This window comes from Uranotaenia lowii, chromosome 3 (assembly GCF_029784155.1).
Source record: "Uranotaenia lowii strain MFRU-FL chromosome 3, ASM2978415v1, whole genome shotgun sequence".
Taxonomy (NCBI): Eukaryota; Metazoa; Arthropoda; class Insecta; order Diptera; family Culicidae; genus Uranotaenia; species Uranotaenia lowii.
This window is the reverse complement of record NC_073693.1, coordinates 366083154-366104088: the sequence shown is the minus strand read 5'-3', so window position 1 is coordinate 366104088 and position 20935 is coordinate 366083154. Positions and strand designations below refer to the sequence as shown.

The 20935-nt window shown below is 40.0% G+C and overlaps 3 protein-coding genes across 6 annotated transcripts; 1 reads left to right on the top strand and 2 right to left on the bottom strand.

Annotated features, from left to right (window-relative positions):
- The first annotated feature begins 334 nt into the window (after positions 1-334).
- Positions 335-19771, top strand: LOC129751616 (uncharacterized). Of its 4 annotated transcripts, none has more exons than XM_055747217.1 (5): positions 335-696; positions 750-2490; positions 2556-2860; positions 2919-3089; positions 19756-19771. In XM_055747217.1, exons 1-4 carry the CDS (start codon positions 378-380, stop codon positions 3062-3064), a joined length of 2511 nt encoding a protein of 836 aa, XP_055603192.1. In that variant the 5' UTR covers positions 335-377; the 3' UTR covers positions 3065-3089; positions 19756-19771. The 4 variants fall into 4 exon arrangements, with proteins under 4 accessions (XP_055603192.1, XP_055603191.1, XP_055603194.1 ...); XM_055747216.1 differs by lacking the exon at positions 19756-19771 and adding an exon at positions 11085-11143; XM_055747219.1 differs by lacking the exon at positions 19756-19771 and having other exon boundaries at positions 335-690; positions 2919-3134.
- LOC129751615 (zinc finger protein 99-like) lies at positions 3529-6710 on the bottom strand. The gene is made up of 2 exons (XM_055747214.1): positions 6502-6710; positions 3529-6439 (listed from the first exon to the last, which is right to left on the bottom strand). Exons 1-2 carry the CDS (start codon positions 6598-6600, stop codon positions 3590-3592), a joined length of 2949 nt encoding a protein of 982 aa, XP_055603189.1. The 5' UTR covers positions 6601-6710; the 3' UTR covers positions 3529-3589.
- Positions 7341-13643, bottom strand: LOC129751617 (thioredoxin-related transmembrane protein 1-like). Its single transcript, XM_055747220.1, has 3 exons — positions 13142-13643; positions 12707-13043; positions 7341-8880 (listed from the first exon to the last, which is right to left on the bottom strand). Exons 1-3 carry the CDS (start codon positions 13306-13308, stop codon positions 8401-8403), a joined length of 984 nt encoding a protein of 327 aa, XP_055603195.1. The 5' UTR covers positions 13309-13643; the 3' UTR covers positions 7341-8400.
- Positions 19772-20935: the final 1164 nt, after the last annotated feature.

Sequence of the window (20935 nt, the reverse complement as noted above, 5' to 3'; positions counted from 1 at the left end):
GAAGTAATTGAAACCACTGAACATCTCCTTTTCTCCTGCTCAAAACACAACCAAACAAGACTAAAATATGAATTAGACAAATACAGCAATATCGAACAGATATATGCCACAAAAAACTCGGATTTGTTTAAAAATGTAGTAAGCTTTCTGAAAGATTCCAAACTCAACATTTGATGTTATAATTAAATCGTTCTCCGTCCCTGTATGACAAGAAAATTCGACATACGACTATAAACAAAAAAGTTGGCAATATAGCTAAAACAGCTGTGCCATAAAAACGCTGTCAGCCCGTAAAAGGTGTCAGCAAGAACAAGAAGAAGAAGAAGAAGGAATTTTTCATTCATTTTTACAAATTATTACATCAAAGTGTGTGAAAAATGTTGAATGACCGCGAAAAATTGATCCGCACGTTGCTGCACTGTTGTCGGTTACGATTTCGCCGTTTTCCTGGGTTCTATTTCCCGGTGTTTGTGTTTCTTCGGGGACTACAGAAGCTCAACTATGAAATAAAATTACGCACGGCCAGCTTCCGAGTGGTTCCGATACCGAATCTGCTCTTCGAGCAACACCAAAGGCAACAGCTGGTCCACTCGGAACACACGCTGTTCGTGAGCCGGACCGTTTTCAATCAGTATGTGGTCGAGCGGGAAATTAACTGGATCAATTTGATTATTCGAGGATGCGGTGAAGGTGAAGGTTTGAAACAGGTCATCAACCCTTTTCCAACTAATCAATTTTGTTATTAATAGGTGCTCGGAACAAAACGGTCAACGATGGTCCTGGATTGGTTTCGGTGATTCTGAACAAACAGAACGTTTCGGTTCTGTTCCAAATATGCCCACTGGATGGTGTTCCTCCGAATGTGATTTTCGTTAAAGAAAATCTTTTCCATGGACTGGTTGATCGATACAAACTTTCCGAGGGTGGCTTCAGTGGAAAGCTGCAACGGATTCCCGAGCAACAGCATCTTCCTCAGGTGGCCACAAAGGCGAACATTTTCCTCTACAATACCCCCTACGATTTGAGTTCGGATATGGTGGATTTTATTATGGGAAAGTTCTTTGAAAATCCTCAGCTCCTGTATCGGAATCACACTTACCATGTCCCGCTAAACGAACGTTTTTTGGGAAACACGTTTTATACGAAAAATTTCGCCACCTTCGCCCATTTGAGATCGCTATATTTCAAATGTTTAAATTTGGAATCCAGCGAAAACAGTTTTGAGCTGTTTGCTATCGTTTGTAAAAATTTGACCAACCTGCACCAGACGACGACGTACAATAGTTTTGTACCGCCTCAAAAAATTGATGATCTGACGTTCGTTCCGATGTGTCCATTCGGATTGCGAAAATATCATGACGAGTTGGGAAGTTCTTTAACGGCTTATTTGAAACAAGAAAACAATTCGTTGATTGAGAACCAAATTCATCCTATTTTTATGTTGCAAGGCGAGAGAGGAATAGGAAAGTCTTCGGTGTTGAAGGCCGTTGCTAGTCGGCTGGGCATTCAAGTTTTTTGGGGCGATTGCACGGATATAATGACATCGATATCGTCTCAAACGGAAACCAAACTGATATCGGCATTGAACAAGTCGAAAATTTGCGAACCCATCGTTATCGCACTGCAGAACTTCGAAATCTTTGGCATTGATAATGAAGGCCATGAAGAGTTGAGGATACTAACAGCATTTCAAGCCGAACTACATACGCTTTTCAGTAGAAAGTACACTTACCCCGTGATTCTCATCGCTCTGAGCAACGAGAAAGATTCTTCGAAACCACGTCTGACCAGCTTATTTTTGGATATCATTAAGTTTCAATCTCCGAAAGCCAAAGAAAGAGCTCAACTCCTTCGTTGGATAGCTCGCAAAGAGTCCATTCGATTACCGCTGAACTCGATCAACAAACTGTCGGAACAGACTCAAGGGTTTATATTCGGTGATCTGAAACTTTTGTGCGCCAAAGCTAGTCAAAAAATTGCACACCCTCAAAAATTGTCCCACGACCTGTTCGAGCAAGCGCTCGAAGAAATGCAGGCCAGCTTTTCCGACAGTTTGGGAGCTCCCAAGGTACCCAAAGTGTTGTGGTCCGAAATCGGTGGGCTAGCCAAGCTGAAAACCGAAATCCAAAACAGTATTGGCCTTCCTCTGCGGCACAAAAAACTCTTGGGTAAAAATATGCGCCGTTCAGGAATCCTTCTATATGGTCCACCCGGAACCGGTAAGACGTTGATCGCCAAAGCCGTAGCCACCGAGTGCAACCTCAGCTTCCTGTCCGTTCAGGGCCCGGAACTGTTGAACATGTACGTTGGCCAGAGTGAACACAACGTGAGGGAGGTGTTTTCGAGGGCCCGTTCTGCCGCACCCTGTGTATTGTTCCTGGACGAGCTGGACTCGCTGGCCCCCAATCGAGGCGTTTCGGGCGATTCTGGTGGAGTGATGGACCGCGTCGTTTCGCAGATGCTCAGCGAAATGGATGGCATTTCCAAAAGGTGAGCGTAGCTCGATCTTTTCTGTTTATAAAATAAAAAATCATTAAACTTTTCAAAATTTGTAGCTCGGATGCGAGTCAGCAAATATTCATTCTGGCTGCCACCAATCGACCGGATCTTATTGATCCGGCACTGCTGCGGCCTGGTCGATTCGACAAGCTTCTGTACGTGGGACCCAGTACAACCGTCGATGATAAGGAAAGTGTACTGCGAGCTATCACCAGTCGGTTCCATCTGACGGCGGACCTAACGCTGCGAAAGATCGCCGAATGCCTCAAGCAGGATATGACCGGGGCCGATATGTACTCGATCTGCTCAAATGCTTGGTTGAGTGCCGTTAGGAGGGCCATCCGCAGTGCCACCACAAAGGGTAATCGAGGCCCAATTTCCTCTTAAAAAGAGGTTTGACTTTCTCTTTCCATTTTTAGAAGAAAATGTAGACGACACCTTGGGACCGGAGAGTGTCGTTGTTAACGAGTCGGACTTCAAAGCGGCAATGAAGAAGTTTATCCCCTCGATCAGTCCCAGTGATATGGAGTACTTTAATCGGCTGAGGAGCAACTTCAGTGTTTGAATAGAGTTTCATTATGTTTTCAAAGGTAAGGAGTTTTTAAAAAGCTTTATTTTGGGGAAAATTGTTAACTGTTTGAGTATAATCTATTTTTGAAAAACTGCACATCTATCTGCGAACCTAGATGAAGAATCCTGTTGTTACACATATTTTTTTTTGCTTTTTTTAACGTGTTCTGGGTATTTTGTTTGAAGTTTAAATTGTTAAAGAGAAAAAAACTTCCTTGGGCTTGAAGTTTAAATTTAGTTCCAAACACCAAGTTTTACTTGTTCAATTTAGAAATTTGACCAAAATCGAAGGGTTATTACAGGTTCACTGGAGATATTATTTCGATTCAAATCCCTTTACTGGGTGTTAAATGTTGATCTTAAGTTATCCAAATTCAGTCTGTAAAGCGAAGCCGACTTTTTTTTATAATTTAAAACTGACACACGCGCAAGCTTCGATATAAGATTATTTATTTGACCTTATAGTATACATTTACTCTTCATTAATGTGACATATGATTGCACACAGGTATCCGGTTATTTACTGTGAGGGTTCCGATTTCACCTCCTGGCGAATGGCACAATTTGAGCTCCACGTGCTCATTGTATAGTTTTGAAATGCGTGCGGATGAGGTTGCGGTGGTGCTTGTTGATAGGATGCAACATCACTTCCGAAGTGTGATGATTGAAACTGGGATTGGGGGAAAGCTGTTGCAGTTGTACTACTGTAGGGTGATTCCTGACTAGTGGGGTAGTTATTGTTCGGTAGAGGGTATAAGGATGCATAACTGTCGTACGGTTCTTGCTTTATTGGATGTATGGCAGAATGATTACTTGTTGCTTCGGGTTGTGGCATTTGACTAGTAGTAGCGTAATTGTCGCATGGCTCAGGATGCTGATAGTTTGAATAGTTATCGTAGGGTTCGAGCTTTATTTTTGGAACCGTTACAAGAGGAATGGCTGGCTCCGGTTCCGTGACTGGTTCACATGTGACAGAATTTTGCTGTTGTATTTGTGGTTCAGGCTCCTGATTCGTAGGTTCGTTTTGATGTACACTCAACATGTGTGCGCGTAGCTTAAAACGATGAACGGAAATTCCACACAGGTCACAGTGCGTTGTCTGGTGCCAGTAGGAATGATGCCGCAGCAGCAGCTCGGTTGCAAATTTTTTACCACAAATAACGCAACCGAAGCGTTTCTGGTCCTCGCTGGCATGCTTTCGGTTTACGTGTAGCTCCAGGATTTGAGCCGAAGCGAAAGGTGTATGGCAGACGGGGCACACATGCTGTGGTACGGAAGAATGTTTGGAATTCAAATGGTAGATGATGGTATTCTTCTCGTTGAAGGAACGTCCGCAACATTCAAACCGGAAAGGATCTTTCGGGTGTTTGAGTTTGAAATGTTTCCTTAAACCGGCGTAAGTTTTTTCGGGATGATTGCACAGCACGCATTTCAAATCTATTTCGATGTTCTTCACGTCATTAGCGAAGCTTTTCAGTGAAAGTTTGTGCTTCAGGAGATGATTGACGATACGGAAAGGTTGAAGATGCATCTTGCCACAGCATTTAATAAACGGTTCCAGATCCGTATGGTTTTCCGATAGATGAGTGTAGCGTTCGGCCCAGTTTGAGAGTGGAGTTCGACACACTTCACAATCGAAGGACGAACAGTGTTTGTTGATGATGAATGCCTGCATTTTGCGAACATCTTCAATTTGCTGCAAAGTTTGGCTGTTTGGAATGACAGTCGGGAGAACAAAACCTGCTTCCTCTAGATCGCTACGGAAGTCTTCCATCAGCGGCTGATAGACTAGCTGCATTGGAGTTTTACGTTTCCTACGAGATAGCAACATTTCTTGTGAACTCTCCGGTATGTTGGCCATCAAAGGTTTCCAGTGTTGATAGAGGTGTTCCACTTCGCTGGCTGAAGTATGGAATCGTTTACTGCAACAGGATGTAAAATATTTTTCAACAGGATGAATGCGGGAAAAATGCATCTTTCTGTAGGCAATGGTTTCAGTTTTTTGACCACAGAGCTGACAGTCCATTTGAAATAAACGCTGCACTAGAAAGTCCTGTAGGTTGTTTAGTTTGTTTTTCTCAGAAGTGTCTCCGCTTAGTGCTAGATGCATATTTGGCAATGCGTTAGGTTCGTAGTTTGTAAGCATGCTTTTAAAATCCGCCAAGATATTATTACAGTTAACACTAGATCCAGAGATAATCTTGGACGAATGGTGTACGGCATGATTATAAATCTCTTTATCCGTTGTTAGGTTCTGTCCACAGCACAGGATGTAGTACGGAATACTGTGGATCATAACATAGTGGTACTTCAATAGATCAAAACTTGTTTGCTCTTCTTGGCATACATTGCATGTCATTTTTAGATACCTTTCTATCAATCGTTTGTTCGACTCTTGGATATGTTCTGTCTCTGATTCCATGGCACTATCGTCTGGTTCCGCCTTTATAGGCATATTCACCAAAACTGGTTTGATGTCCATTTCTTGGCTTGAGTTAGTCTTGGATGTTCCTTCACCGGCTTCATCATCCATCGTATTCGATTGACAAAAGTTTACCGATGGCATTTCTTCCATATTTCCAAAGGCTTCGTCCGGAACAGAATTATTCGGTGTCATATACTCTGGTTTGGGGACTCCTCCATTGAGAAGTGGAACCCAGTGTACGTTCATGTGCCGCATGATCGCTATCCGAAAAGTGAAATTTGCCCCACAACAAGATACGTAATATTTTACCATCGGATGCGCTTCTTCGAAGTGTTTTCGTCGATCAGCCTGATTGGTCAGATGTGTTCGACAAAGTTCGCAATCCAGCACAAACAGCTTATCGATCAAAAAGTCATGAACAACGTTAAACTTCTTGCGCTCCATTTGATTCCCCCGAAGAGCTGCTCCCACATCCGGCAGAGAACCCGTGTATTCTCCCAAAACTTTTTCAAAATCCGTCAACAACCCTCCGTATACTTCGACCCAGAGGTCCCGTTTGGTCAGATGCTTCTGTAGATGCCGCATAATCGCTGCTTTATTATTCAACCGCGCCTTGCAACAGAAAACGAACCCTTCCCTTCCATGCATGACCTGGTAGTGATGCATCAACTGATCGTAACCACCTAGTTTCATCTGACAAAACCGGCAACGCATATCCAGATGCTTGGAAACAAGGTCCGGACTAAACGCCACATCCGCTTCCGGTTCGTACAGCGCTGGGTCCGGAACTTCTTCCGTCATACTAGGGGGTGGCAAATTTCCATCCAAAACATCGAACAACTTGTTCTGATTTTCTTTAACCCTGATGATGAACTGATAGCACGCGGTCACGGTGCTGGTACAGGCCGAGCATACTCCCTCCGGCAGTCCTGGATGTGATCGAACCTTAAATCAAAGACGTAGGTTTCAAATTCATTTTATGAATATTAATTAGACACAACACTTACCTCATAGAGGAAAAGTGAGTTAAGAAGCGGCCGCATGAGCCGAATGTTACTTTCCACTCGGCCCAGGAAGGGATTCAGACACAACCGACATCGATCCATTTCCGTTTGGTTGTCGGTAGAGACCGGAATCGATGGACACTGGAAAATCTGCGGAATCGCATCCGCATAGAGCGTGATTTTTTTTCTTTCGTTTCGCACGCACGTCAGGCCAAAAGTGATGTTTACAAATAAACACGCTAAACGGGGAAAGCTCAACTTTTGGGTTCACGGTTATTTTGGTGATTTTGGAAAACCAGTGGCGGTCTTTTTAAAAATATAAGGGAGTTTCGATAGTTAAAAAATGTATGTTTCCAATTTAAATTTTGAAATCTCCAACAGGAATAATGATAATTTATTAGGCAGCGGGGGGAATTCCTAAAACTTAATCAAGTTTACACATAATTTTCGGTATAAACGGAAAAATCGAGAAAGATGAACTGAAAAACAATCAGCATTCTTAAAGCTTCATAAAAGGTTTAAAATTCCAACATACGATTTTCTTAAAATTCTGACAATTAGAATATTCGAACGACTAACAAGAGAATTTTCTTTTCAAATCATATCGATTTCCGTGCTCGTGTGTCTCACATCTCTGGTTCAAGGTCTCAAATCTCGGGTCTCAGGTTTTAGATCTCAGATTAAAGGCTTCAGGTTTTATGCCCTTAGTGTCTGAGTTGACCCCAGTCCTAATTTCAAAACTATTTACAGATTTGGGAATTCACACGCATAAAACATCAGTGATTCTCAATAATGCTTATCCAGACTAATCATTTCTTTCACTTCCGATAAAAACCAAAAAGGACGTTTGAAAATCACTTTATTATTTCGATTTCTTTTGCTTTGACACCGTCACTTGAATTACTGCTATTTATTTGCTCTCACACGTGAATGCACAATTCTTCTACATCCGGTTGCGTTTAGTATTCCTTTTGCTGCTCAAATGCATGTGCAGAGACACCGTGTTTTGCGACCGGGCGGGAAGAATCGGTACTTTAGATAACTGGCCACTATTCGGCCGAAATATCATTGTTTAAAGTCCTCGTTAGTTTGGTGCCTCAGGTATATAAGTAAGTCAGTATACAATAAACGATTTCGATCAACCTTATAAAATAAAAGCAAACTATCATACGCGATTTAGATTTGGAATTAGTATTGTTTTTTTGTTACGATAATGGAAAGATTGGAAAATAAAGTTAAATAGTAAAATATTATAGACATCGATTGGAAAGAATTATTTGAGTCGTCGTAAAAGCTTAATGGTTAAAAAAACATAAAATGTACTTCGAAGAGGAAGGAATCGGTTGGTTTGCCTCTCTTTTCGCAATTCTAAAACCGTTTGCGTGCTTGTTTTGCTGTTTTATTTATTTTTCTTTTTGCATTAATGCAATAATTATTACAAGGATGAGTTCCGTTACACGTTAGCTTGAATTAAATGCGATTGTTTAAAAATGTGACTTTTTGTTTAATCCTTTCTGTTTTACTCTCTAATAACTAGCTGTGAAACGTTTCAATTCAACCTCGATCTGCGACGAGGCTTCTCGAGACCTTCAGACATCCCTCGACTCAACTTGACCCTAAATGCTATTGGTTTTTCATCTCTTCCTTGTGTGTTTGTGTGCAATAAAACTTGGTTCACGTCTCAAACTAACCATTATTAATGCGTAAGTGGTTTTGTTGCTCCCTTTCTCTTTTTTAAAGTCTTATTTTAGAGTTTCTCAAACAAGAAACATCAAATTTTTGGGCGTTTTGATTTTATCACTTTTCAGCTTCTAAATCCTTACTCAGAAAATACAATTCTTTGCTTTACAGATCAACATACAATCATTACACACAAAAACAAACGACTTTACCTCAGATGATTTAATCCGCCTTGCGGGACTTACGTTTCCTCACGTCCGGGCTTCCGGCGGATTCCTTCTTCTTGTCGCCTTCTTCTTCCTTGGGGCTTTCCGGAGCTGAATCGGCAGCAGCAGCTTCTTCTTTGCGATCGCTCTCCGGTGTCTCCTCAGATTCCGATCCGGAGTATTTCTCGCCATCAGAGGTTTCGCCTTCGCCCTCTTCATCGCCTTCCTCATCCTCGACGGCTTCGCGGGCCTGCAGTTCATCTTCGTCCTCCAATTCGTCTCCCTTGAGTTCCTCCTGACCCTTTTCGTTCTTTAGGCTTCTCTTGTGCTCCGAGAAACTCTTGCGTTGGGCCAGTTTTGGAGGGAAAATGAAATCGATCACGCAAACCAGAACCAGTCCGAGGATGGCGCCCAGCAAGATAGTTCCGATAGCGAAGATGGCATAGGATCCCCAGGACGGTAGACCGTACTCCTTGGCCATCATGACGTTGACTTCCTGGAAAATTTGAATAATTTATTTGTCAATGGTTGACAATTTGTTAATGTTTAACATCAGTAGGAAAAGGGATATTAGTTTAAAGAGACACAGTCGTACCTACTACTGCAACATTGTTTGAAAAATGCTAACTTAGAGAAGAAGCAGGATTAATTATTTAAATTCGGTTCCAGATCCAGATTCGAGAACTCAGACTCCAGATTCAAGATTTAAATTCAAATTTCAGATAACAAATTCAGATTTCAGCTTCGAATCCTAATTTAAGAATTCGATTTTACAATTCAGATTCAGTTTTCGAATAAAAATTCTAGATTTAACATTTAAAATTTATGGCGTATTTTTTTTTGATTCCGGATTTGGCTCTGGAACCGTCAGAATAAAAAAGCAAGTTTCGGGTTTCGAGTTATTCCATACGTAGGTGATCGTGAGAACGAGCGCAATGTTTACATGCAGCTGTCATTTTTTTCTCCCTTCTGGATTTCTTCATTCGGTTCTTCACATCCGGATTGCCGTTTTTCGTGTCCGGATTGCACTGGACTGCAGATAGTACGATTTTGCTTGGCTGAGAGGTTCAAAATCGCGGCAATAATCATTTGCCCGTTCATTATTTCAACTGTTTTGTTTTCAGCCAAAAACAGCTGTTTAATGTTTTGACAACAACGTTGAGAGTATTGGTGAACTTCTCGCAAAACTGACTTTTTTCTCAGGGCGACTCCGTCCCTTTTTCGAGCGAACCTAGGTTGCCTCTCGAGCAATAAATGAGCACGATGACAGCAGTTAGAGCGAACCTAGGTTGCCTCTAGTTTGCCTCCAGGTGAAAAAAAATACGGTATTAGATTCAGATTCAGATTTAAAAACGAATTCAGATTTCAGATTCAGATTCCAGCTTAAGATTTGATACTTTCAATTTCTTAATTAAGATTTAGATTTCAGATCCAGTTTTTAGATTCAGACTTTTTAATTCAGAATGAGATTTTTAAATTAAGATTCACATTTTGATTTCCACATTTCCAGACAAATTTGAAATGATCGCTAACGAATAACAGTGAGAAAAAATTCATGATTCAAAGCTTGAATTTTAAATGCACAAATTTTGTTAAAATTTTGAATTCAGACTCATTTTTACGCTGATTCATAAGTGACCTTAAAAATTATTAGTTACCGGAGCAGCTTTTAATGAATAAGTTGATACTTTATTTTGCCATCACGCCTTGTTTGTCATATTTATCATTTTGCCCGAAATAAGGGGAAACAATACCATAATTCAGCTTTGAATTTTCATATGCTAATAGCGCATAATTATGCCAATTTTTGGACTCAATGAAAGCTCCATGAAGACCTTGTTAAGCCAGCCTTTTTGCAAAAAATGGCATCGAGGTACTTAATAAAGGCATTGACTTTGACAAATGGAGGCACGATTCTTTCAGTGAAAACTACATTCGGTAAACTCTATCAATATATGCAAATTTTAACCCAAATTTTGGTAGTGGCATGTTTCTCCGGGCAACACGTTATCATGGCAGAAATATGGCTCAGATGGAAATTGGGGATGGATTTAGCTTCTAGGGTTCTTCAAATTGAATAGGTTCCTAGTGTAAAATGGCAGATGAGTGTTAAGGAATCAGATCACGAATCTGGGGGATGATTAGTAAGTTTTCCGAAATTATGCGAAATGTAGATTTGATCAGACATCAGTCTTCACGAAAACGTGCACCAAGTTCAACTTGTGTGCAAAATTTTAGGCGCAAGTTCACCTTGGATTTCTATAAATCCAATACATAGGTTTTTCAAAAACAGCAACCCGAGCATTTAAGTTGTACCCGAGTGTGTGCACCGATGTTCGTACTCAGGTTCGAACATTAATGTTTGTACACATAGAGACGTCACACCAGGCAAAAGATACGATATTTTAAGTGCTTCGACCGCTTAACGAATTTTGTTGTACTTACGTGAAACTTCAGGCTGTCTCAAAGTCTCACGAAAAATAAAAAAAATGAAACAGTGTGACTAGGCATTAGTAGACAAACTACAAAGAAGCATCCTTACTCAGTCTCCGCGCACTGGGCGTAAACTTTCACTGAGGAAATAGGTTCGTTTAATTTGTTGACACTATACACTTGGGGATCCTGGAAAGTTGTCTTGAGTAATCGTACTGAGTATGTGAAACATTGCCACGTGTAGCCGATAATAGTTCTTCCAAACAGGACCTGCTACATCAAGTATCTTGTTACCAGTGCAGCGGTACAAAATACCGGAAACAAGAATGCACGCGGGGGATGAATTGAAATGAAGAAGAAAGCATATTAAGAGGAAGCTGAATGCAACTATCCGCTGATGTTCCGTATCGATCTTCGCGAGATTAGACATATCATAAAGTTTTAAAATCTTAATTGGACATGAAACCATTATGACGAATTATTTTAAAAAATACCGAAGAAAAACAGTAAAGAACTCGTATTAATTTCAATTTATTTCGAAAGGCGCAGTTTAATAAAGGTAATGGCAAATACAAGTTATTGACTTAATTTTATTGACGATTTTTTTTTTTATTATCAATACATTTTTGTCCTAGAAGAAAAATCATTTCAAATTGAGAAAGATTTCTAAATAGCACAACGGAAATTATGTACAAATTCCGTATAAACGTTGCGATAGTCATCGGCCTGTGCAATCTGATCCGGTGCGAGTAGGTTATACACAGATTGACATTGCTTGCAGTCAGCTGAATCAAAACTCTGTGCGTCTAGGATCACAGCAGTACCAAAATGTCCACAGTTGATCACTCCTCGTGTCTAGAATATCCGTTACGTACTATTCAGAGAAAACATGGCCACTTGACAATTGAAGCAGGCATTTGGCTTACTGGCAACTGCGTAAGAAACAGAATTAGTTTGACCTGGAAGCCAGCGGCTTCGGCGTAGTGGTTAGAGTTCAAGTCATCTACGCCAAAGTTCATGAGATCGAATCCCGGTCATGGCATACATAGTACACTTTCTGTGGTCTGGTGGTTTTAGCATTTGTGAGATGCTAGCCATCATTACTTCGAAAGATGTGCGCTTAGAAAGAGACGAACCAGCCCAAGGCTGAAAGTCTCTATAAGAAAAAAAAAAAAAAAAAAAAAAAAAAAAAAAGTTTGACCTGGAAGAGGGTTGGCCAGGCGCAAGTTGTCAGCTTTTTTTCGACAATGAATCGTTCAGAATCGAAAATTCTGCAACAGAAATTCGACATGGCATTAAACTGAATACACCATACACCACTAACACTGATGATTAATATACCTCTGAGTTCTCCAGGACATCAGATGTATCTGACGTATTTTTTCAGGATCAGTTTCAGGACATCACTTTCGTTTACATTGATCTTTTGCCCCGAGAAACAGCAGCAGTCATGAACGATGGCCATTGATGTTTTCAGAAGTAAAGTCTCCTCACGGTAACCGAACCCAAAAATTTTGGCAAAATAAAAGTTAAACACAACACAACATAGTTGACTGCTGTGATTGTTTCCAGAACATTTTAAACATGGAAGCGCACCCAAGTTTAAACTTGAACTTAACACTTGAGTTCGAGTATGTTGACATCAAAGTAAGTTCAACACGCACCTCACTAGTAAGGTACAAGTGTGTTTACTGTTTACAAACTTTTATGCACATCGCACATGGGTTGCTCCGTGAAGGCTGTCAGACATTCAAAGTTGGATATGAGATAGAACAAAAACAGACATGGGTGCTACACAATTTAGGTTGCTGGAAATTTGTCACACGCATTCCGGTTAGTTGGCTCGTGGAGTACTGTGTCCAACTTACCTTCACGTACTCTTTACTTACTTTCAAAAAGTGGGACAACTTGAAGAACAGCGATACGACCGACATCTGGATCGAGTCCGGTTTGCTCCAGGCCGAAACCGGTTCCACCGATTGCCACTTTTTCTCCTCGATGAAGGTCATCAGCGAGTTCAGATCCCGGGGTCCCTTGTACTGGCGGAATTCTCCATTCAGAACGTGGTAGATGGTGGGCAGTGCCGTTACGAAGAATCGTCCACTCAGGCCGGGTGATGTCGTAACATCTACCTTGGCCGTCTTGATATTCAGATCATCGGACCAGGTCGAAAGGTCGTCCCAGATGGGAGCGAGATTCTTGCAAGCTGGACACCAGGGAGCGTAGCTACGACAAAACAGAAAGTGTATTATATTTACCATTCCCAATTTGTAAGGTTAATTTATTCCGGTTCAGTTGCGTCACATCTGCGTGCAGATACTTACAATTCCACAAACCATTCGTCGGTCAGCATTCGGTCCCAGTTGGCCTCGTCCAGTTCGATCACCTGAGACTTGGCCGCCTGGCAGGGGACGATCGATCCGAGTGCGATCAGCAGCAGACCGGTCAACAGCACCGGAACCACCGTTATCCGTCGCGTTTTGTAGAGCATTGTTTTCCTTTCACTCGCTGCTTCGTTCCGCCCAAAAACCCGTTATCAAAAACGTGGAATGCACCTGGACTTTTTCCAACCCCTCTCCAGAGGGCAACGGTTTTTCGACGACGGAGAGACGCAATTTATTCTCGACGCAAGAAACTACAAAATACCTATTTTTACCACAAATTTGCTGGAAAATGTGTTCTCGTTGCTTTTTGATGTTACTCTTGTTGGATTACTATTTCTGATGATGATACGTCAGTCAGTCAGTACACAGAATGAGAAAAAACAAGAAAAATCCATCCGAGCGACTCATCCGCGAGCAAAAAATTATTGCGTCGGATTCTTGTTGGTTCTGTTTGTGCTGTTCTTATTTTTCCCGCACAAAAAACGGTCATCATCATCGACAGACAGCAGGCCATAATCATCGACTGATGACCGTGGCGTCGTTTTCTTCTGTTTGCAAAGATGGTAGAGCGCAGAGATGAGCAGGACGCTATCTTCTAAAACTAATGCATTGCATAAACAAAGGCGTTTGAAATGATCCTTTGTCAATTTTTTTTTATGGATAGTATGACTTCAGGCGTTTATAGTAGTAGCACAGTGTTTGAAATAAAATAAATTTCTTACTGAATGATGAAGCCAACGCATTGCATCGGTTTAAACTTAGAATGAAAGTGACAAAATGCAAAATAGCGCAAATGTAAAAAATCAATCACCGTAACAGCTTAAAATAAAAAAATAACAAAATAGAAGGAAATTTACAAGCCAAGTAACAAAACAAAATTATGAGAGATACAAAAATTTCCAAATTTGTTTTCGTTTATGTAATTTTTGACTCTTTATCATTTTTGTCATCTTTGCCATTTTAGTAATTTTCAGGATCTTAATGTTGAGTTTTCGACTGTATGTTTTGACAAATATACGCTTTTTAATATTTTCGTCATTTTGGGAATTTTTATCATTTTGAGAATTCCCCAATTTCTGTCATTTTTGTCGTATGTATTTCTACAATTTTTGTTTTTTCTTTTTTTTTTTTATAGATTTTTATCATATTTTTGTAATTTTTGCCATATTTGTCATTTTTGCTTTTTTTTTGTATTTTTTTTACATTTTTGTGCTCTTTGTCATTTTTGTAATTTTTATGATTTTGCGTTTTGTGTCAATTTTTTGCTTCATGTAATTTTTTTTTTATTTTCGTAGTTTTTGCTACTTTTCAATATTTCTAGAGTTTTTTTTGATTAAGTCGTATGAGCCACCTGACGTGTTTCGAGAAAATCACTGTTGAAGTTTTGTAACCTCTTTATAAATCTACTATTTAAAATATTGCTCGGAATTGTCTTTAGAAATCGGTATGCGATAAGAAAATAGATGAGAATTAGACTAATGTATTTGAAACAGGCATACATTTAGTTGTTCGAGTGAACATGTACTTACGACTTTTGGCATTGCATGATTGGCTCTAACGTCGTTTTGCATGCTGTTAAATTTTATCTCTAAACTGTATAACATGTGTCTTAAACATCTCTATCACTTACTATTTAGCTTCAAGCACTCAAGTTCTAACATTATGTATGGCTCATCTGAATAATGGTAATTACCGGAATGGGTTTTAAAGGAATTCGTCATGTGCCAATCAGCAAAGTATAGAACAAGAAAAAATGACTTACGTTTGAATCCCTGGAGTTTTGTCTAGGTCCTCGCGGGTGATATGCTCTCTGCGGAATCTCCGGTTTCTACGAAACGCTTTTAATTTTGTTGGAAGCCACTGGAAAAATGATGAAACTGAAAATCAGTCCAGTCATAAAAGATACGCATTGAACTTACCTCACAATAAAAAGAAGAAGTTTGTTTAATCATACTGACTTGAACAACTCTCACAAACAATTTCTTTTTAAATTTTTAAGTTTACATCACTCACAAATTTTGTTTTTTGTAATTTTCGCCAGTTTTGTGCTTTTTATCTTTTCAGCATTTTGATTATTTCTATGCTGTATGTGATTCTTGTTATTTTTAATTTATTTTATGCTCCATGTCATTTTAGTCATTTTTTCATGTTTCTTTTTCATTTTTGTTATATTTGTACTTTTGGGTTATTTTTAATCATTTTTGATATTTAAGTCATTGTTGTAGTTTTTATCAATTTTGTCATTTTTGTTATTTAATTCAGTTAAATTACTTCGATAATTTTGTGATTTTGTATTCATATCTGCTTTCAAATTTGTGTTGCCTAGTTTTTAAATTTTATAATTTTTTTATTGTTGCAAATTTGGTCATTTCAGGTAGTTTTAATTATTTTTTCGATAAATTTAGTGTTTTTTTTTTAAATTTTGTCATTTTTTGTAGTTTTCTGTCATTTCTGGTAACTTTGTGTTTCTTTTAATTTTTATCTTTTGTGATTTTTAGCATTTCGTCAAATTTAGTAATCTTTGTGATTTTGATCGTTTGTATACTTTCTTTTGGATAACCAATTAACGTACATATTTTTGATAACTTCAGTGTTTTTGTACCATTTTTGTATTTCTTGTGTTGCTTGATTTTTTTCCATTCCTGTAATTTTTTCCTTTTTTAAATTTTGGATGATTTTATTATACGATGATTTATGTACAGTCAACTAAACAGCGTGGTTGAGAGAATTCCGAAGGGTGACATTCAAATCCATTTGGGCGATTTCAACGCAAAGATTGGCTCCGACAATCAGGACCTTGAGCGCATCATGGGGCGCCATGGCCTAGGACAGATGAGCGAAAACGGAGAGCTGTTTGTAGAATTTTGTGGCAACAAGAACATGGTGATCGGTGGATCGCTCTTCCCCCATCGACCAGCACATAAGGTCACTTGGGTATCCCGAGATGGCCGAACAGAAAATCAAATTGACCACATCTGCATCAGCCGAAAATGGAGAAGGAGCCTTCTTGATGTCCGCAACAAACGAAGCGCAGACATTGCATCTGACCATCACCTCGTCCTTGGCGAGATACGACTGAGAGTTGCACGTGTCCAACGGCGCGAGGAGAAAGTCGGGTGTCGATACGACGTCCGCCGGTTGGAGAATCCAGAGGTGAAAAGGGCATACGTTGAACAGCTAGAATCCCGAGCCTCGGAGCTGCCGACAGACGGAACAGTCGAAGAACAGTGGTGTGGAATCAAGAATGCCTTTATCACGACGAGCCATGGTACTCTCGGTAAAGTTTGTGGAAGAAGGAGTGAATGGATGTCGGATGAAACTTGGAGGATGGTCGATGATCGGAGAAAGGCGAAAGTCGGAATTGAGCAGGCATGTACCGGGTCAGCCAAAGCAGCCGCCCGCTTACGATATGCGGAGCTGGAAAAGGCAGTTAAACGAGCTTGTAGACGAGACAAGAGAGCCTGGACAAACTCCCTAGCCGAAGAGGGGGAAAGAGCCGCCGCCAATGGAGATATCCGATTACTTTATGACATTTCTCGCCGCATGAGTGGTGCAAGGACTAATGCAAGAATGCCGCTAAAAGACCGAGCAGGTCAGTTATTGACCGATCGAACAGATCAGCTCAAACGATGGACTGAGCACTTCGAACAACTCTTCCGAGTCACGAATAGCGATGGCCAACAGAATCTGCAGCTCGAAGCGCCAACAGTAAGTCGCATAAATGGCGTCAACTCGGAAGCGCCTTCGCTGGCAGAAATAGAAGCGGCAATCAAAAACATGAAATCCAACAAAGCACCTGGGATCGATTGTATCCCTGCTGAAATGCTGAAAGCCGACCCTGCCCTATCAGCACAAATGTTGCACCGTCTTTTCGCTGACATCTGGGATACTGCAACATTCCCGGCCGACTGGATGCAGGGTATCCTCGTAAAGGTCCCGAAGAAAGGAGACCTGACAGAGTGCGGTAACTGGCGAGGCATAACGTTGATCTGTACAACCCTCAAAGTACTCTGCAAAGTGATTCTGAACAGGATCAAGGAGAAAATAGACTCTACACTCCGACGGCAACAAGCTGGATTCCGATCCGGACGATCATGTGTGGACCACATCACAACGCTACGGATCATACTGGAACAAATCAACGAATTCCAGGACTCTCTTCTGCTGGTGTTCGTTGATTTCGAAAAAGCATTCGACCGACTTAACCATGAAAACATCTGGGCGGCTCTAAGGCGACGAGGGGTCCCAGAGAAACTAGTCCATCTCATCGAAGCACAGTATGAGGCATTTTCGTGCAAGGTCTTGCACGACGGTGTCTTGTCCGAACCAATCCCGGTAACTGCTGGAGTGAGACAAGGATGTATTCTATCACCGCTACTTTTTCTAATCGTAATGGATGAGATTCTGATTGGATCGATTGACTGTGCACCGAACCGAGGATTGCCGTGGAATCCTTCAACAATGGAGCAACTGAACGACCTTGACCTCGCTGACGATATTGTTTTGCTCGCCCAAACACAACCAGATATGCAGAGCAAACTCGACGACCTCACCGAAAGTTCCAAGGCAGCAGGTCTCAAAGTCAATGTCGGAAAGACCAAGTCGATGGAGATCAACACAGGAAATCCCTCCAGTTTCATGGTAGCTGGGCAACAAGTTGAGAAAGTGGAGTGCTTCCAGTATCTTGGTAGCCAGATTACGCCTGATGGTGGTACCAGAAAAGACATCGAAACACGGATCAGAAAGGCCCGATTTGCGTTTGCGAGTCTCCGAAACATCTGGCGGTCACGCCAGATCTCTCTACGAACAAAAATCCGAATCTTCAACTCAAACGTCAAATCCGTATTGCTGTACGGGTGCGAAACTTGGTGCACATATGCGGTGACGACGCGAAAACTGCAAGTATTTGTAAACCGCTGCCTGCGGAATATCATCCGCGCTTGGTGGCCTGGCAACTGGATCTCGAATGAGGAACTACATCGCCGGTGTCATCAAAAGGCGCTAGAAATCGAGATTCGGGAACGTAAGTGGAGATGGATTGGGCACACGCTGCGAAGAGATGAAAACGAGATTTGCAGAGAGGCGCTAGATTGGAATCCAGAAGGTCATCGAAGAAGAGGCAGACCCAGAAATTCGTGGCGGCGAAGCCTAGCCGCTGAAATCCGAACTGTCGACGAGAATCTTGACTGGGACCAGGTGAAGACGCTGGCTCCGGATCGTCAACAGTGGAGGTCTTTTACCACGGCCCTATGCACCGGAGGATCGGCGCGGGATCATTAAGTAAGTAAGTATGATTTATGTATTTTTTATCGTAGTTAATTCATTTGTTATGTTCTGTAATTTATTTTTATGATTTTGGTTGAAGTCATTTTTTACACTTTCGCCCTAACCATTTTGGACATCAAGAATAGTTTTAATTTTCGAAACAGTTCTTCAAAATTTAAAATAAAGCAGCTTAAGTGGTTCCGTAATCGTTATTCTCATCTTTGCCTTCGCACCATCTCTGTAGTTTTGATGATGATTTACACGCTTAGTTGAAAGTATACTGTATCAGGTTTAGAACACAATAATGAGTAAAATCGATCCTTCATCATCCCCTATAAGAAAAAGGCCAACTTTCGACCTAAAATTATCTGGCATTTGCTGGAAATGATTCGGATCAACAACGTTGGATTTAAACAATTCTATGTGAACCCATTGATTTTGGTCGATTAGTGAACAATTTTTACAAATGGTATTTAATAATAAGTTTCTTAAAACATTTAGGACATCTTGGGTTACTTGGGTTAGAAATATGTGAGTTTCTAAGCTTGACGTAAGGTAACATTGGAAATTCTACGTTATTAAAGTAAACAGTTTGAGCTGTCTAAGCCTTGTGAACATTGTATAACCTATCCTCAGTCCAGACACTCCTTACACTTTATCAGCTGATCAGGGATTGTCGATTGGGCGACGCGTAAAAATAACCTATAAGAAAGGATTAGTTCTGGATTCGAATTTGTTGATAAACAAAATAACACCAACCTCCAATAAACTTGACTTTGGCTTTGGCTCTCCTGCGTTGTTCGATAAGATTTTCTTTTTGGTAGATAAGAGATATCAACTTCATAACCACGCTATTGCATTGATAGAAAAATATTTCTATGGAGATGCTTAGAATTTTTTATACTTTTTTCTCACTTTTGATTACCCAAACGTTTTAAATTAAGGTTTTAGGTTCGTTTTTGACTTTTACTCGAAGGTGTCTTAAAAGCACATTGGTTTTCTTCGAGTAAAGTCTAGGTCTCATAAACATATATTTTCAATAATTTGGTAGGTATGCACATAAACAATTGAACTCATAGTTTTAAATTTTTCAATAACGATTTCAGCGAATCTTGATTAATTTTTGTTCAGGGATTTAAATTAACGAGGCTCAGCACTAATTAATTGCAATTATCTAAGGCTGAAAACATCCGCCATCGGCTCAGTACGACAATGTTAGACGATTGCAACCATTTTACTTTCGCTTTTACCACCAGCAGAAACTTTTGTTTAGTTTTTTCCTCTTTCAGATTCCCATCACCCTGTCGATTGTTGACGAAAACTTCCGATTTTTTCCCTGGATTGTTTGAAAGATAGTAGGTAGCTAGCAAGTAATAGATGCACATCACATAACGAAGTCATACTTTCTGGTAAGGTCTTAAAAAGAGATGGAAAAAAGAAACGTAACAATGTTAATGAAGAAGGTGCCCTTTAACGCTTTTTCTAACCTTCCTCGAATAATATGCGATGGTAAAAAGCAAACAACATAAGTTGATGATCCTCACGCGCTGCTTCCAGTCTCTTGCTAGTTAGGTTGTTGGACGAATGTAACAATGGCTTAGTGCAATTAACGTCTTTGGCTGAATGAGACTACGATGCTGATTATGAGAGTTTGTCCAGATTATTGGTCCTACCTCTAGCCTAGCTATCTATCTATAGACTTGCTGAGCAGGTTATTGGACTCGGTTGCCGGTTATTATTAGTTAAGGTTGAGAAGTGATCCGCGGAGCAAGAGTTACATAAAAGGGCTCGGAGAGATTGATTAATAATTTTAACTGACACTATCAAACTACTATTCCAAATATCACTGTTAAATGTATCAAGATGTAAGATGCCTTCCGAGAACTTCGAGATATTATTCTGATTTTTTTGAAACATTCTTTTTTTCCATTTTCCAAGTTCTCAAGATTTTCGGATATTCTAAAAACTAAAAAAAAAAGAAAATTAAAATATGACCAAAACGACCAAAATGAAAAAATTTCCAAATTGACATAAATGAAACAAATTGCCAAAAATGACAAAAATGACAAAAATTGAAAAAAACTGACAAAATTACCAAAAATAGTGACAAAAATAACAAAAAAGACAGAAGTAACAAAAATTGAAAAAAATTGATAAAAATGACAAAAATGACCAAAAATGACCAAAAATGACAAAATGACGAAAATGACGAAAATGACAAAAATGACAAAAATGACAAAAATGACAAAAATGTACAAAAATGTACAAAAATGACAAAAATGACAAAAATGACAAAAATGACAAAAATGACAAAAATGACAAAAATGACAAAAATGACAAAAATGACAAAAATGACAAAAATGACAAAAATGACAAAAATGACAAAAATGACAAAAATGACAAAAATGACAAAAATGACAAAAATGACAAAAATGACAAAAATGACAAAAATGACAAAAATGACAAAAA

Excerpts from the sequence above, each read along its gene's own strand:
- LOC129751616 (XM_055747217.1), top strand. The coding sequence starts at position 378 with ATGTTGAATGACCGCGAAAAATTGATCCGCACGTTGCTGCACTGTTGT. Across the intron at positions 697-749 it reads AGGATGCGGTGAAGGTGAAG|GTGCTCGGAACAAAACGGTC; the intron begins GTTTGAAACAGG and ends TGTTATTAATAG. Across the intron at positions 2,861-2,918 it reads CCGCAGTGCCACCACAAAGG|AAGAAAATGTAGACGACACC; the intron begins GTAATCGAGGCC and ends TTCCATTTTTAG.
- LOC129751617 (XM_055747220.1), bottom strand. The coding sequence starts at position 13,308 with ATGCTCTACAAAACGCGACGGATAACGGTGGTTCCGGTGCTGTTGACC. Across the intron at positions 13,044-13,141 it reads GACGAATGGTTTGTGGAATT|CTACGCTCCCTGGTGTCCAG; the intron begins GTAAGTATCTGC and ends GTTTTGTCGTAG. Across the intron at positions 8,881-12,706 it reads AGTTGTCCCACTTTTTGAAA|GAAGTCAACGTCATGATGGC; the intron begins GTAAGTAAAGAG and ends CAAATTTTCCAG.
- LOC129751615 (XM_055747214.1), bottom strand. The coding sequence starts at position 6,600 with ATGGATCGATGTCGGTTGTGTCTGAATCCCTTCCTGGGCCGAGTGGAA. Across the intron at positions 6,440-6,501 it reads ACTCACTTTTCCTCTATGAG|GTTCGATCACATCCAGGACT; the intron begins GTAAGTGTTGTG and ends CTTTGATTTAAG.